This window comes from Erinaceus europaeus, chromosome 19 (assembly GCF_950295315.1).
Source record: "Erinaceus europaeus chromosome 19, mEriEur2.1, whole genome shotgun sequence".
NCBI classification, from domain to species: domain Eukaryota; kingdom Metazoa; phylum Chordata; class Mammalia; order Eulipotyphla; family Erinaceidae; genus Erinaceus; species Erinaceus europaeus.
The window spans coordinates 50,801,478-50,819,201 of NC_080180.1; the positions used below are offsets into that span (position 1 = coordinate 50,801,478).

The 17,724-nt window shown below is 35.6% G+C and overlaps 1 protein-coding gene across 4 annotated transcripts in view; it reads left to right on the forward strand.

The window, feature by feature from the left end:
* FBXW7 (F-box and WD repeat domain containing 7) overlaps nt 1-17,724 on the forward strand; it is a 176,663-nt gene that overhangs the window by 144,202 nt on the left and 14,737 nt on the right. For 3 of the 4 annotated variants that reach the window (XM_060178953.1, XM_060178954.1, XM_007528058.2), the window contains 3 exons: nt 3,941-4,023; nt 7,033-7,174; nt 16,010-16,144. In XM_060178953.1, coding sequence (XP_060034936.1) covers nt 3,941-4,023; nt 7,033-7,174; nt 16,010-16,144 — 360 coding nt within the window. Of the gene's footprint in view, nt 1-1,087; nt 1,587-3,940; nt 4,024-7,032; nt 7,175-16,009; nt 16,145-17,724 lie in introns of those variants that run through there. The other variant, XM_007528051.3, reaches the window with a different exon arrangement.

Below are 17,724 nucleotides of genomic sequence, written 5' to 3' on the forward strand. Positions count from 1 at the left end.
AGGGTAAGCATTGATTTTAAATTTTTTGATACTTTATATGATATTTAGACTCATTTTCCTAGAAAGTCATTTTTACCATAGCAGAGTTTAAATGTAGTAAGTACCAATAGTACTTTTATTCTGAAGAAACTTAGGACTTAAATAACTGTGGGCACCTACTTTATTTGTAATAAGAATGTTCATGGGGAAGGTAGGAGTTAATTAACTAGACCCTTAATAATGGGCCTTTCTGTTCCAAGGAATCTTATAATTGCTTCCAAAGCTAGTTGTTGTAGCAAGTTGCAAGATGAAATACCTAGGTCTGTGTAGTTGTAACTTGAAAAAAAAAAAAGTTGCCCACAGGCAAATTTTGGTATCTATTATTATGCAAAATGTTCTTTACACATTGTCAAAATAATTTGGTCTTAGTTCAGTGCCTCCTGTTTACTAAAGGCTAAACTAGTAAATAAGGGGGGACTCTGTAGGGGACAGTATTATCCCTTTGCTGAATTAAAACCTTTTTGCCAAACTTTATACACTTAGGCTTAACTAGTTTGCTCACCTTAAAAATAGATTCTTCTGATTACTAAGGATTGGTGAAGTGTGAGGTAATTCTCTTGAAAATTATGTCTTAAACCAGCAAAGTGGAAAAGCATGGGGAATACTTTCATTAAATCTTAATACAAGAAATGTACAAGTGGAAGTATGATTTATTACATAATTTTAACAAATACTATAATTCCCCAAAGCAGTTTACCTTATTGGCAAGCCTCTTCCCCCCCCCCCCCAAATTGAGTTTTTCCTTTTGGGTTTGCCCATTTGTCCAAGCTACTTGAACATCTGATGAGCCTGTGCTAGAACTGCAATGGATAACAGTTAGTGCAAACAGCCTGCTTTGCTTCTGTTGGGAGAACCGAATGAAAATAATGTCCATTTTCCAAATGTTTCTGTAAAGGACTTATTTGTGGAAACGATGCTTGCCGGTATAGAACTCTTGAAAAACGCAGGTTTTTAAAAATGCAAAAATAATCTGCTGAAAGTTTGAAAGGAAGAGGGGCTGTCGTGTGGGGGCGGGCTCAGAGCTACCCACATCCTCCCTCTGTTCAGCGCGCTGTGTGCTTACGGGTTCCCTGGAGCGGATCACCATATAATTGATGTGCAGTCTGCATTGCTGAATCCTGGACTGCACCATTCTGTGTTCAAGGGAAGATGTAATCTGATCCCTCTGCTGCTGAGGGAGGAATCTGTTCAGTCAAGGCTTTGACAGGGCAGAGTCTCCTCCAATAATCTTCTCCGTTCTCTCTCATTATTCCCTTGAGTTCTCTTCAGTCAAGCTGCATGTATGTATGTGTGTCCCGAGAAGCAGTGTGATACTGAGCTGCATTTGCCTTTACTGTGGAGTTTTGTTGCCGGTTCTGCTCCCTAATCTTCCTTTTCTGACGTGCCTGAGCATGTCCACATTAGAATCTGTGACATACCTACCTGAAAAAGGTTTATATTGTCAGAGACTGCCAAGCAGCCGGACACACGGGGGCACAGACTCACTGAAGGGGAAAAATACAGACAACATGGGTTTCTACAGCACACTAAAAATGATTTTTTACAAAGTAAGTAATCTGTTTTCTTCCTCTGTTGTACGGTTTTGTGTGTGTGTGTGTGTGTGTGTGTGTGTGTGTGTGTGTGTGTGTGTGTGTGTCTGTGTCTGCCTGCCTGCCTGCCTGCCTGAGAGGGGAAATCTGGATCATCTGAGATGGCTGCAGTATCCTCTAATTTTGGTGGGTGGCTGGATGTCTGGGATTCTGTTTTATGTCATGAATGTAAGCAAATAATGGAAAGACAGTGTGAGCTGTATGAAGCTTTATATTTAAAATAAAATGTCTGTCATGGTCTGAATATAATCAGACTTCAGAATGTGACTGTTAGATGCTGACCTGCAATACTCTGCCCTCACTAGTGAGCCTTTTGCCTTGGATTTTCCTACCCCACAGATATACATTTTCCCTTTTCCTCTGGTTGACTCTCTTTAAGTATAGACTAACTGGAATATTTTGGGTTTATATTGAAAGAGATAGTATTTACTTCCTGCTCTCCTTAAAAATTGCAGAATCGATTTTTGCTTCTAAAGTCAGAATTTTCAGTAAACTGGATAATATGTAAAAAGACTTCTCTGCAGTTATACAGAAAGTGCTTTATTTTATAAAACAGACTAAAGGTAAAAATCCTTCTTTAGTAGTGCTCCTGGCTTGTATTTTGAACATTTTTCTTCAGTGAAAGGTCTCTAAAATGGGAATAAAGTTTGCTTTTATTGGCAAATGGCATTTGCACCAATGTATTTATGAGATACCCAGAGAACTTCTGGAAGCTCATATTACAAACTTAATTAGGATGAATATCAGAGTTCCTCATAATAATTTTCAAAACGAGACTTGGGAGTTTATGGGAAAAAAATTAGATTTACCTCTTAGGATAGCCATACCGACTGACCTTCCTGATGAACAGATACATTTGCTTGCCTGTGTACCTGTTTCTATAATTTATATATATGGGCAGGCACGTGGGTTACCTGTGTATGATAGCTCTTCTGTTGTTTTTTTAATCTTTTTGTTACAATTATTTGTAGAAAGGAAATCATGGTGTTTGAGAAGAATTTAAGCAATGTATTGACTACAGAAACTTCTGAAGGGTTGAATAAGACTAATCACGTTTCCTTCCAGTAGACATTTCATACACTAAGGTACAAATGTGGCCGAGCTTCAGCCCCTGATACTATATATAACACTGTCCCTGTATTTTGGAAGACTTTCTTCATGATGATAAAAACATAGTCTTTATTATCCATCATGTGATTCAAAAAGATGTCTAAAGTCTCTGTGGTTCTCTTCAGCATTTATTGCATAGCAGGCTGTGCTGTGATATTCCCATGAGAGGCAATAGGCAGGAACTAAAGTTGCCTATAAAACAGGGGCTTTCAGTTTTCACTTGAATATGAACATGAAGATGACTGTCACTGTGGGGTTCCCCTTATACTGTTCAGTAACAGCAGACACAAATCTTGAGGGCTCATTGAAACAGAAAAAGTTGGATCTTATTTTCTATTTTCAAGTTTAGCAGCATAGTTAGATAGTCATGGTAAACTGATAGTGAAAAATTAAAAAAATTATTTCCACATTGCTGTTGGCAAGATACAATTCTCAGTATATCTATGGTGACTTATATGTAGTATGATAAAAGACTTTATACATACTGAATATATTTTACAAAGAGACATAATGTTATTTTTAACCGATTGTTGCTTTTCAAATTAGAATATATTGTCCCACGAAGGTGTGAGTTAAGATTCTGTGTAATATCAACCACCAAGTTTTTTCCCCCACATTTACTATACCATCTCCAGATTTCTCCCTTACTAATGAATTTACAGGTCCCCCCCCCCTTTTTAACTGTCCTCTTTGCCTGCATTTACAGCTTTGCCTTGTTATAATTTTCAGGATCATCTTAGCTATATTCTTTACCTTTTAGTAACAATGTATGGGTTTAATTCGTATACTGTTTACTTCCGTTTTGATTTTGAAATTCTGAATTTTGTTTATTTTAAAGTGTTTTTTTAAAGAAAAGTGAAGATCAGTAAGTACAGCATGTTAAGTATGGCTCTTTTCTCTGTTAATCAACATATTTCCCTCTATGTTGGTTCTTAAAACTAGAAAATATGAAAGGTATCTTACTAAGAAATATATACTATAGCCTTGTTAAGAATAAATCAAAGTATAGAACTAATAGGAAAAAAAACTATAGAATAGTTATTTCCTATCATTGACTGTGCCTAAATGACATAGTAGGCATATGGAAATTAAAGTAATTTTTTTCAAGATCACCAATGCTAAAGTAACATTTTGCTCTTTGAATGCTTTTTTTTTTTTTTTTTTTTTTTTTTAAGACATACCTTTTCTGTTTTGCCTTATAGATGAAAAGAAAGTTGGACCATGGTTCTGAGGTCCGCTCTTTTTCATTGGGAAAGAAACCATGCAAAGTTTCAGAATATACAAGGTAATATTAAGTATAATCATTGACTGCCTCATGATTCTCTCATTTGTTTAAAGAGTCGATCATTCTTTTAAGTTTGTTTTCATAGAGTTACAATGTCACTTAAGCTGCTGATTCTTAACACATTTGAGATCATTGAAATAAATGCCTCATCTAAAATGAGAATGACTACTTTGGCTTTATTTTTTATTTTTATTTTTATTATATTTGATTTTGCTACATGTTAAAGTAAGATACAAGCAGTTCTCTTAGGAACAGACATTCAAGTCCCATTTTTAAAAGGAATTCTAAAAAGTAAATCCTAAAATATGAATATGAGTAATGCATCTTGTTACTATAGCAACAGCTTTTCTAGGGTAGATGTTTATATATGTAAATTTGGAGATACATTTATTAACAGTGAAATAAACCTCACAGTTACTAGTTAAGTCTTATTACATGAAATGACTATATTAGAAAGCCCATTTTAATTTGCTTGGTAGGTCTTATCAGTGAAATAAACCTCACAGTTACTAGTTAAGTCTTATTACATGAAATGACTATATTAGAAAGCCCATTTTAATTTGCTTGGTAGGTCTTATGTTTTTAACACATACACTTCTACATCAGTAGAATAGTTTCCATAACAACTAAATACAATTATAGTCTTGTTTCCTGCTTTATTCCATCAATTTTGGATTTTGCATGAGGATGAAACTTTTCCCACTCCCAACCTAATTAGCTTAAGTTAAGCACAATATCTTTTCCTCAGCCAATTAAAAGTGGCTTTAGATGTCATTTGGAATGAAGTATTTCAAAATTTTAATGACAAAAGTACCTAATAGGGCTTTTTGATCTTCTTTGTGTAATTTTCACTTTTTCAAATATCCTGATTGAAATTTAGCTATCAAAATCATAAGACTTCATGATGGTGACATTTTCCCCTCTAATTTTTTTAAAGGTTTTTTTTTTTTTTGTATTTTAATTCTATAAGATAGAGTAAAATTGACACTGCTCATATATAAACTCTTTTTTTTTAGATATAAGCTTTTTTCAATTGGACATTATTGCAAGCTGCAATTTTGTTTGTTTCTTCTCTATGAAACAGTTATTATTTTTGTTTCAGCCAGTTGTAGAAAATATTTCTTACAAATATTTGCATGTGAAATTTAGAAATTAGAATAATTAGAATATCTTCCTATATCTATCTGGATGTTGCAGAGAAGAACAGATAAAGCTGTCTATTAATTATTCAGAAAGGGCTTTCTATATGATTTTTGTTTTCCTCATGTTTAGCTAGCCTCTTCCCTTTTACCCTTTGCCTTGTGAGAATTCACCATTTTTTGGCACTTCCACCAGAGGGTGTAAGGTAACAGATAAGAGAAACCATTCACTTCACTTTTGCTTTTTTTTTTTTTTTCCCCTTCCTCTTCTAGGCCTAATAAAGTTATTTCTTGAATGAGAAAATGCTATTTTAATATTTAAAATGTGCTCTTTTTTTAATGTACATATTCCAGTGTGCCATTTTGCTGTGATATTTTATTAGTAGGGCTAATACTAGAACAAATATATTAAATACTTAGCTGATTCTCAGGAAGCTATTGATGAAGTCTCAATTTTTACCATAGAATAACATTTTAGTGACATTTATCTTAATTGTTCATTTTCTGTTTTGAGAAATACCTGACAAAATGAGATTTATTGTAAGCATTTTGAAATCTAATCTTATGAAAGCAAACCAAATAGCATGTTGATTTCTGTGTCATTTTTAAAGACTTTGTCAGTATATATTTAGTATTTTTAAAGCTATTATTGACAAGTTTTCTCACAATAAGATGAAATTTTTCATATTTCTTCTTAGGAAATATGATAGAAGGAAAAATAGATTTAATTGCTAGATATTAGAAATACTCTTTAAATGAGAATCTGAAAATATTAAAAGGTGGTAGGTAAGACTTTTCTTTAAAACATGGTGATTGAAATACATTTTTCAACTCAATAATTAAGATAAATAAACTAAATAGAAAAGAATTGGGAGCTGTTTCATTAGTAATTTCTCAGAGCTTGCTATTCTACTATTAGGATATAATACTTACATTCTTTGGATTTAATAAAATATGACTGTCATAACTCAATAGATTGAGAATTACAAATGTAAGATAGAGATGTTTAGTATTTATCTGAAAACTAATTAGGTATTGAAAATAGAAAATGAACTTTAATGTAATAATAGCACAGTTATAACTATAGTTTTTCACTCATTAGTCATTGTTAAAAGAACCAGACAATGTTAAGAGACATTGTTAGTGACATAACTGAATTTCAGAGTTTTTTTTTTAACTGCATCAAAGTTTAAATTATTGGATAAAAATGTTTAATCTTATTTTACTTAATTTTGCACTTAAAAATTCTCAACACAACTATTTTTGAATAAATGTATTCTAATCAAAACACATTCCCTGTATATATTACTTAGACTAAACTTTATAAATAAAGGCAATAGAATGGATAAAAATAAATAATATAAATAATTTGGGGGCATCTGGGGCAAATTTAGAAAATAGTGTAACTAATGAAATGTTCAAAATATTTGAACATACTAGTTTACATGTGAATTTTTAAAAAGTGCTAATAATAACTCTCATGTCCCATATTTTATAAAGAAAATTTAAACCTTTGTTTATTATCCGACCAAAGACAAGTAATAAGTCAAACATAATACGACCTCTAATTTCTGTGGGGAAAAAATGTTAAAATCGCTTGCACTTATCAACGACTTACAGTTTTGACATAGAGATTCTGTTCTTTGGTTGCTGTAAGCATTGCTGGGATAATAACAGGTGGCTATGTAGGAGGGAGAAAACTCGCTCTAAGAATAGCTGACTAGATTTTGTGTATTCCTTCTCTATGACAGTAAGCAAAGATAACGATTTGATTGATGCTTGAAATATGCCAAGTCATCTCTTATTAAGTCTGAGCCCGTTATTCTTAATAAATTCCTATCCTTGCCTCCACTTTGGCACCTTTTGGTAGCACCACTGGGCTTGTACCATGTTCAGCAACACCAACAACATTCGGAGACCTGAGAGCAGCCAATGGCCAGGGGCAGCAGCGCCGCCGGATCACATCTGTGCAGCCACCGACAGGCCTCCAGGAATGGCTGAAAATGTTTCAGGTAACATGTTTAAACATAATACTTGGAATGCTTTACTCAGTTGCTGCAAAAACTATGGGATTACTAAGCCATGAAGAGCATTTAAGTGCTGTTAACATGCTACCACCACAGAGCAACCTTGAAAAGCATACTAAGTGAAAAAAAAAGAAACACACCTAGATACAAAAGACTGTGTTGTTTGCTCGTAATTACATGAGTCCAGATAGACAGTCATAGAGAAAGCAAGTAGATCAGTGAATGCTAGGTGATGGGGAAGGCCAGGTTGAGACTAGTAATTGGGGTAGGACTTCATTTGGGGTTGGTAGAGAGAGTCTGGAACTGGATAGTGGTGATGGTTGCGCAGCAAGGTGAGTTGAGTGTACTGGGAACCATTGCCATACACATTTAAAATGGTGAATGATTAAGTGATAGAAAGTGTATCTCAATAAGAAGCCTACTAAATAAGACAGTTTATTTTAATTTTAGAGTATATACGCGAAGAGTTAAGTGTGCATTTACATTTTAATTGGTTTTTAGATAATAGAACCTTTCTTATTCCTTTATGTTTAGGCTTCAGAGGTTACTCAATATACCTGTTTTCTAAACTGCATTGCTTAGAAATTAAGCTTGTAGGAGTAACCTGAGAACACTGGTAATGAGTCAGTGGTGATACTTCACCCATCATCTGCCAGGGTAGGAGTTGGCCTCCATGACTTTACTGTAGTTTCTCCTTATCAGACTCTTGTCTATGTATGGTTCACTGTGTTCAGAATCCAATTACTGTATTTTACCAGCACTTAACATCTTTGAAAGTATACCAGAAAGATAGATTGACTACAACCACACCTTCAACACTTTTATAACTCATGGCAGTGGTATTAAATTAACTTATTTCTTCTTCTCATTAAAATAAGACATATATTTAACAAAATAATTGGTATGAGCTAACATTCAGTTATTGAAAATAATAAATCATATATCCTGTAGAATGTCTCTGAAATTAACATCAATGTAAATATATATTTCCTTACCTCTGAATGCTTACCTAGAGTTACTGTTTAAGAAGCTGGTGGTTAAAAAGAAAAATTCTTTTACTTCATTTAGCAGTTAGCTTTTAAAGGTATCATTGGTATAAATTCTGATATATTTTTTGTTATTAACTTATTTATAAAATAAAATATATAGATAAGACCATAGGATAAAAGGGGTACAATTCCCACCACCAGAGTTCCATATCCCACCCACTCCCTTGAAAGCTTTCCTAGTCTTTATCCCTGGGAGTATGGACCCAGGATCATATGGGGTACAGAAGGTGGAAGGTCTGGCTTCTGTAATTGCTTCTCCATAAATCCTGGTATTTTAAATACTTACGCCAAAGTTATATAAATGCCCCAACCTTTTTCTTCTGTAGCTAGAAGACTCACTTGAAGCAATGTTGCTTTTAAGTGAATTTTGACATTGTTTTCTACCCTTCAGGTGATTTCCAGATAACCTTTTTTTCAGTTGTAAACTGAAAAGTTAGAGTAGTGATTCTCAACAGGGAGTGGACTTTCCCATAGTGGAAACATTTTGGTTATTATTAGGAGGGGGGGGTGCATGTAGAGGGTAGACGCCATGAACAGGATAGCCTCCCACCTGGCTCCAGCTGCCAGGAGTGCCACCACGAGCCATGAGCGTCTATGGGCTCGTGTGAAGTCACAGTGACGTTACAGACCACTACAATCACAAAGGTTTTTGTTTATGTGATTATTTGTTGACTAGATGTATTTTCCCCCTAAGAATTAGTCCCATTACTCCCAGCTCTTTGTACTCTTCAGGCTCTTAATTAAAAAAAAAAAAAAAAATATATATATATATATATATACACACATACACACACATATACATGCACATATGTGCGTGTGTGTGTATATATATATATATGCACATATGTGTGTGTTATCAGGCAATGAGAGATGAAAATAATACTCAGAAATTACACAGCTTAAAGAAATGGGATTTAAAAATTGTTACCTGCTTTTATTAAAGAGATGGAATATGGGTGTGTGTTAGGCTTGCACCTTCATAGAGAGTGAGAAGCAGCACTCAAGAGTAGTGCAGAGCTGGGGAGACAGCATAATGGTTATGCAAAAGACTCTCCTGCATGAGGCTTCTTCGAGTTCCCAGGTTCAATCCCCAGCACCACCATAAGACAGAGCTGAGCAGTTCTGTGGTTTAGAAAAAAAAGAGTAGTGCAGAAGCTGATCTCATATCATTTTTATGGGAAAATGCAACCTTGATAAAAATTACACTTAGAATAGAATTATAGCTCCAATGTGTTTGGTTGATATTGAAAAGCCTTATTATCAGAGGGTAGTAATAGCAAATCTGAGTATGTGATATGGTCTCATTTTCTAAATTTTTAAGAATTTCAAAATATTTTCCTAGTCATGTAGGTTTACCCAATTTCAAGAAAAATGCATAGATGCTGACCGACCGTCACTTGGGACATTTGTGCTGTGCTTTGCAGTGAGGATGTATAAGGGAATCCGTTTGCTATGTCTACTTGTGTAGCTAGCTCATTCTTTTCCTTATGAAGTACCCACATTCCATTTAGGTTTATGTCATCAGATCTAAGGTCTCACAGGTTGTTAGACACACCCCAGCTTCAGAAATCTTAACTGTAAAAAAATAAATAAATAAACATTGCAATTTAGAATTAATGAAATTCTACACACTAAACATTGTTAGGCTCATTTTTGGTTAATTTGATCACTTTTTATGTGAGAAGTCGATGCAGGGAATGAAACCTGTTTTCATTTAATAGAAATAGCATTAGAATTATCCCTGCAGGTATAGAACTTTTTTTGTTTGTTTTGTTTTCAGAAAAAATATTCTCTAGCAAAGAATTCTACTAGCAATAAAAGGTCAAGTAGACAGGTAGATCAGGACCTTGGTCTTTGTGTGCTGGGTCTGCCGGAACACCAGGATCTCCTTGTTGTGTGTTGCCCTTTATTTTCATGGCTGCTGCCAAAGTAACTAGGATTGAATCATTTGCCTAAAGGCTTCCAGTACTTCTGTGCCTTACTTGCAGAGAGAGAGAATATCACAGCAAAGTGGGGGAGTCGTGAGTTGACCTACGTGGTATAGTTTAGGGATAATTAAACTGGCTGGATTTCGACAGAAATGCTGTGGGGGCATTTAATGATGATTTTTCTGTTGCATAACAAGCAAAATGGGAGACCGTGTCCCCTTACTGGTGCGCTATGGCTCCTAAGACAGTGATACAGCATTGTTTGGTCGAGCTCCATCTATTCTGACAAGTACTCTGTACTCCATTTATAAATTGAATGAAAACAAATGATGAGCCATTTTGGATACAAGGACACGGAGACAGAATGCCACTGCAAAGTAGAAGTGCAGATTAAAAACAAAACAAAATTCCAGTGACTTTGTGCTGTTTAAATGCTTTAGCAGCCATTACTTCTACTTTTTTTTTTTTTTTGGCATCAGTCGGATTGATGCTTCAGATTTAAATATGTGTGAGAGGGTCAATCTATTTTTGCTTAGGTTCTTTTGGTGTTGATACATCACTTTTCACTTGTGTATGTTAGGGAAAGATACCTACCTCCTCATGCTGAAATGTATACCCTGAAGTATCCTGATAGAATGAGAAGCATATGACTTCAGAGAAAAGACTCTTTGTAGAAACTCTGCCTCTAATTACTGGGTATTTTCATTCATGTAGCCCTTCTAGCCTTTATGGCCATCCCCTGTAAAATAGATGAAACGATAAAAAAAAACTATCAAAAAGGAAAAAATATACAAATGGGCTTAAAGCTACATGTGAAATCCCTTTTGAAGAGTCAGCAAGTGTGAATTTTTCTGATCAGGAAGTAGCCTTTGTGGCCTCAGCTTCCTCAGGTTAAAAAAAAAAAAAGACTACCAACAGCCTCACACAAATGTCACTAATGTAGTCCATGTTCATTTAATCAAAGCACATTGGCACTACATTCAAACTGTGAACATACTTTCAGAGTACTGGCTATACTAATAAGTTAGAACCTATGTACATGTCTTCGAATTGGAAATTAAAAGTGAAGACCGTTCTGTTGAAGTTTCAGGGTCACCTGTAGACATGGTGCGTGTTCTCTATCTTATTTAAGGCCTTTTTAAATTTGCTACTCAACAAAGTAGTAAAGCAGTATAGCTCTGACAGAAAGGAAATTCAGTCTTACTTGGCAACTGTATGTGGAAGAGTATGGTCAAGAAATGTGTGTAAGAAGTCATATATATAGCCACAGAACACTAAAGAAAATAATGATTGTGGGCTTTAACGTCTTGAAGACTGTGTCAAAGTAAAATCAGGCTGATTCTTGTTTTTTTTTTTTTTTTTTTTTTTTCCCAGAAGGAAAAGCTTAGATCATATTAAGTCAGATTTGGATGTAAGCTGAATTTAACTAGAGCTGATCCACCGTAGTCATGAAACTGCTCTAAACCATCCACTGGAGATGCCAGAGAATAGATTTCTTCACCACAGGTGAAGACACATTGCTATCTGAGTCAGAAATGTGAAAAGATGCTCTCCAGTGGTAGCTGGTCTGTGAACCACCTGCATCAATATTGAAGGCATTATTTATTTAAAACAAAATGCCCTCAGCTTTACCATGACCAATCCATCAGACTGTTTTGTGCCTGTGTGATTCTGTGGTTCCTGATAGACTCTGCTCTTTGCCCCTCACCCCAGTATCAGATACATAGAGAAGAGAGAAATAAGACCACAGCACTGCTCCACCACTTTTGAAGCTTCACCTGTGCATGTTGCTCCCATCTGGTGCTACAGGCTCAAACCCAGGTCCTTCCACATGTCAAAATGTATAGAGCGCTGTTGGTGAGCTGTATGCTGACCTGAATCAGACTCTTTGATATCGGGCCTTTGAGGAACTGTAGAGTTCTTGCACTCCTTGACCAGTTGTTGGCAACTATTGATGTGAACCAAGTCTCTCATTATACAGGTGGTATCTCTTAGCCTTGAACTAAATAGGGGACTTCTGTACAGTTCCACAGTAAGTTTACTGATCAAGCTTAACCCCTGATTACAGTCCAGCACTCTTTCTGCTCTTCGCTACTGTCTGTTCTCTATCGCGAAATAATCACTTCCATGAAGAGTCGTCAAATTTGTGTTTACAGTTTTGTACACAAATTAAGTTTTACTTCTGTGGACGCTTTCTGAACTTGGAAAGTATTTCCTGTCCTCTGTGATCTGTTTCCACAGAACTTTATCATGAAAGGCCAAAGGAAGTTTTTTGTTTGTTTGTTTGTTTTTTTCCTTTTCTGAGACAACTAGTTTTCAGAGCAGAAACAAAATAATCATGGTCATTATTCCCCATCACTTTTGCATATAAAGAAACTAAAACCTATAGAGGTTAAATTGTAGCCTAATTATGTGTCAGTCCCCCCTCCCCAAAGTTAGTTTCCCCGATCCCCACATTGTGCTCCTCCCACCATTTCTTTTTAATGATGAGTGTGGGCTATTGTCAAATCATTAACTGCAGGTTTTCAAGTGAACACATCCTTCCGCTGCTACTAAACCATGTATGTTTACCAAATTTGGAACCAGACCAAGCAAAGAAGTCCAAGAGATACCACGAGATATAAAAATAGAAGCATTCTTTTAGACATTTTCAGATTGCATTGGTGCAGTGTTTCCTGATACTTTGGAGGGTCATTCATGTATTTGAACACCTGTCATGTATGGGATCCTACTTTGGACCTGTTAAACAGTGTTGAACACACCGGTAGAAGACCCTTTTAGGGGGCCAGACAGTGGCACACCTGGTGAAGCACACACATTACTGTCAGTGTGCCAGGACCCATGTTCAAGCTATTGGTCTCTACCTGCAGGTGGAAAGCTTCACAAGTGGTGAAGCAGAACAGCAGATGTCTCTGTCTCTTTCTCTATCTTGCCCTCCCCCTCTCAATATCTTTTTGTTTCTATCCAGTAATTCATTTAAAAAAACTAAAAAAGAAGACTCTTTTGTAGAACTGACTTTTTTGTCATGAGATGGGGAGGGGTGGATGGTTTGGAGTTGGTTTGTAGCTTTAGAGAAGTTGCCACAAGGTTGTCTCAGAGAAGGAAGTAGCTATGGAGGTATCTGGAAAAGAATGGTTTAGGAAACAGCAAATGTATGTTTTTTAGGCATCAAGTATGTATGGTTAGAACTGAGTAAGCAAAAAGTGAAGGAAAGAGAATTTAGAACCTATAGGCCAGCTGAAGCTTTTGGCTTTTACTTTGAAGCTGGAAGCTATTAGAAGGGGTTTAGCAGAAGAGGAGTGACTTAGTGTTAATACTGATCACCTTGTGGAGAATAAAATGAGCCTGATAAAGCAAGGAAGCTGGGGGAGTGATGAAAGATTATAGGAATGATCCAGGTGAGAGTATCAACAGGATTCTAGACCAATTGGTGTACTGGCTGGATTCTGGCTGGATTTTGTGTTTGTGGCTGGGAAATTCATTGAAGCATCATAACCAAGTCAGAGATGACTCCTGAAATCTTGACCCAAGCAAGTTAAGTAGAGTTCTATTTTACTGAGATAGGGAGAAACATATGTGGGTATATTTGAAAAGGAAATTATGAGTAGGCTGTGATTCTGTTACATAACCAAGAATACACCTTGAGTAAGCAGTTGTACATACAGTTGCCTATGCTTTTCAGGGAAGAGATCCAGAATGGAGGTGGGAGGGGGATGGAGCTATAGGAAGCACCATCTGAGAGGTGTGATTTTAAGTGATTAGACTATTAAATATGGATGGTCAGCAGGCACTGTCTCATTCACTTCATAGTTTACAACTTTTTTTTTAAAGGTTTTTAAAAAGTATTTATTTTCCTTTCTGTTGCCCTTGTTTTTTTATTGTTGTAGTCATTGTTATTGTTGATGTTGTCGTTGTTGGATAGGACAGAGAGAAATGGAGAGAGGAGAGGAAGACAGAGGGGGGAGAGAGAATAAAACCTTCAGACCTGCTTCACCGCCTGTGAAGCAACTCCCCTGCAAGTGGGGAGCCAGGGGCTCGAACCGGGATCCTTGCACTGGTCCTTGTGCTTTGCGCCACATGCGCTTAACCCATTGCACTACTACCGGACTCCCAGTTTACAGCTTTTCTTTGTCAGTGGTAAGCTTTTCAATAAAATGTCATTAAGTAGCACCTGTTGAATATATATATACATATATATATGTATATATATATAATTGAAAACAAATAATTTTTAATTTGACTCACTAAATTAAACAAGACAAGTGATTTAGAACAGTTTAGAACTGTTTTGCAGCATAAGCAACATTTTCATCATGGACTTTAGAAAATATATTGAGAAATTTCTAACAGTTTCTAACAATTAGCTAAGACCCAAATTAATTATTTGTCTTCTATTTCTGGCTCTTTTAATTCTACACTTCATCATTTAAAATCATAGGTAAAGGGTATTTTTCTTCTCTTAGCAGTTATATTACTATCTATTATCATTTTTATTCCTTTTTAAAATAACTAATGTTAACTAAATTAGACCTACATTGCACATGTATGTTACCTTGAATTAGATGTATTTGTAGTAACTATTAATATAATTATTATATGTAAGGTAGTAGAATAGAAAAACAGTGAGAGGTATTTTCATCTTTTTAAATTTGTTATTAACAGTATGTCACAAGATTATAAGATTACGATGTATAGGTGGTGGTCTAGTTTCACTTTTTTACATATGGCTGTCCAGTCTTCCCAGCACCATCTGTTGAAGAGACCTTCTTTATGCTATTGAATGGTTTGGGTCCTTTGTCATATATTAGGTGGTTTTATATGTGTGGCCTTATTTCTGGACTTTTTGAGTTTGCTCCATTGATCCAAGTGCCCGTTTTCATTGTAGTACCATGCTGTTTGAATTACTGTTGCTTTGTAGTATAATTTGATGTTGGGGAACATGATACCTCCATATTTTTTCCTTTTTTCCTCAGAAGTGTTACTGGTAATTCATGACCATTTGTGGTTCCACACGAATTTGGACAAGTTGTCCAATTTGCTTGAAAAATGCCACTGGAATTTTGATTGGGATTCCACTGAAATTTTAGATTGCTTTTTGTAAAATGGCTATTTTAATACTGCTTATTCTTCGAGTCCAGGAATGAGAAATGTTCTTCCACTTCCGTGTGTCCTTCTCTGTTTTTTTAGCAGTGTCCTATAGTTGCATTGTGAAGGTCCTTCACCTTCCTCATGAGATTCCCCCCAAGCTATTTTATTGGGGAGATTGAGTCTTTTATTTCCCTTTCCTTTGACTCCTTTTTTGTATATAGAAATGTCACCGGTTTATGGGTATTGGTTTTGCATCCTGCTACTCTACTGAATTTATTATTTCCAGTAGTTTTTTTGATGGAATCTTTGGGATTCTCTAGGTGTAATACCATGTCATCAGCTTATAGCGATAGTTTGATATCTTCTTTTCCAATCTGCATGCCTTTGATATCTCTTGTCTGACCTCAAGAATTATAACAGTGGAGATAGTGGGCATTCTTGTCTGGTTCTCAATTTAGGAGGAAAGTTTTTCCCTATGGAGAATGTTAGCTGTGTGTTGGTAGTAAATGGTCATTATTATATTGAGGAATTGTCCTTCTGTTTTCAATTTCTGGAGGGTATTATAAGTAGGTGTTGAATCTTGTCATTGGTTGACTTGCAGATGTTGAACCATCCCTGTTTTCCAGGAATGAATCCCACTTGGTCTTGGTGAATTATTGTCTTGATATGTTGTTGGATTCGATTTGCCAAGTTCTTGTTCAGGATCTTTGCATCAATGTTAAATAATTTAAAAATGTCTAATTCTTCTTTGATAGAGCTGGAGTGGACCAGAGAAATTGCTTGCTTTGGACGAGCTTATTGATAGTTGTGAACCAACCCAAGTAAAGCATATGATGCAAGTGATAGAACCTCAGTTTCAACGAGACTTCATTTCCTTGCTCCCTAAAGAGGTAAGGATTGTCAATTATATTCTTTAAGGAGTGTTGTGTGAATGTACAGCTCAGTGGCTACCACCTTTAGACCTTGTCATTCTAACTATGGTATTTAAGTTTAACACACCTAATTAGTGTTAAAGAAGACTGGAATTATCAACTACTGCTGCCTAATAATATCCTTCATAGATTTGCGTTAAGTTTAGGACTAAGTGACTTCAGCACTGGAACAAGTCATGTGAGAGTAAACTATTGAGTTTTATTAATTTGATTATTTCTTTACCGAGATTTGATTTGATCAGACTTTTGCCTGCCACCAGGATTATCACTGGGAATTGGTTTTCTACACTATGATGCCACCAATCCCAGTGGCCTTTTTTCTTTTTTTCTTCCTCCTTTCCCTTTCTTTTCTAAGAAAGAGATTCTTGCATAGTAATCTGTGCTCTCTACTGAATGTACCACTATCTGGCCCTCTTTACCAAGATTTTAAAAATGTGCTTATTTGGAAGATATTTATTTTAACTCACCTTTAGTTATCTTGGCATGACCATTATATGTATGTATGTATGTATGTATGTATGTATTTTTAACAGTACTGCTCACCTCTGGCCTATGTGGTATGGGGGGAGGTCTGGTAAGGGGTTGAACATGGGACTTTGGAGTCTCAGGTATGAGACTCTGTATAACTATAGTCATGGATTTAAAAAAATGTCCTGATGTTATTAAAATAGCAGTCTTTTTTATTCATTTAATAATGATTGACAGGATTGTAGGATAAGATGGGTTCAATTCCATATAGTTCCCACCACCAGAGTTCTGCATCCCCTCCCCTCCATTGGAAGCTTTCCTATTTTTTAAAAATATTTACTTACTTATTTATTTATTTCCTTTTGTTGCCCTTCTTGTTTTTACTGTTGAAGCTGAGTAGGAGAATGAGTTCACTGTGGCTTATTCCATCATCTGTGTTTTCTGGTATTTTTATTTATTTATTTATTTTTCCCAATTACTAGGGGGGAAAAAACTCCTTTTGAGAAATGTTTTATATGTGGAGAAGTAGTGATATAGTGCTAAGTCCTTACAGAAATGAACATTACCTTACTGAAACTATGTGCTGTCATCATTTAAAACTTTGTCATCTTCTTATCAAGAAATAAACTTAAAATGATTTGTTATCAATCTTTGCAATACATCTCAAAACTCTTTATCAACATCTACTTACTTGTCTCAAAAACTTTGACAGAGCTTTCAGTAGTGTCACATGGAAGGCTTTTGAAAAGTCACATTCTTACTTTGTAAGTAAACAGCAAGGAAAGCGTAGTAATATTGTTAGAACATATAAAGCAAAGCCACCCAAGATGTAGAAGTAGAGCGCCCCCCTTTGTGTCCTTGAATCTGTTGCAGTAGACCAGCTTGTTGTTCTGTATTTTCTTTTGCTTTATTAAGTCTCACCTGGAAATGAGTTTATCTGATATTTGTCCATCTGACTTATTTCACTTTTAGCGATTCCTTCCAATTACATTTACAATTTAGCAGAAAAGAAAGTCTATCTTTTCTTATAACTGAGGAGTATTCCATTTTGTATACATACCACAAGTTCC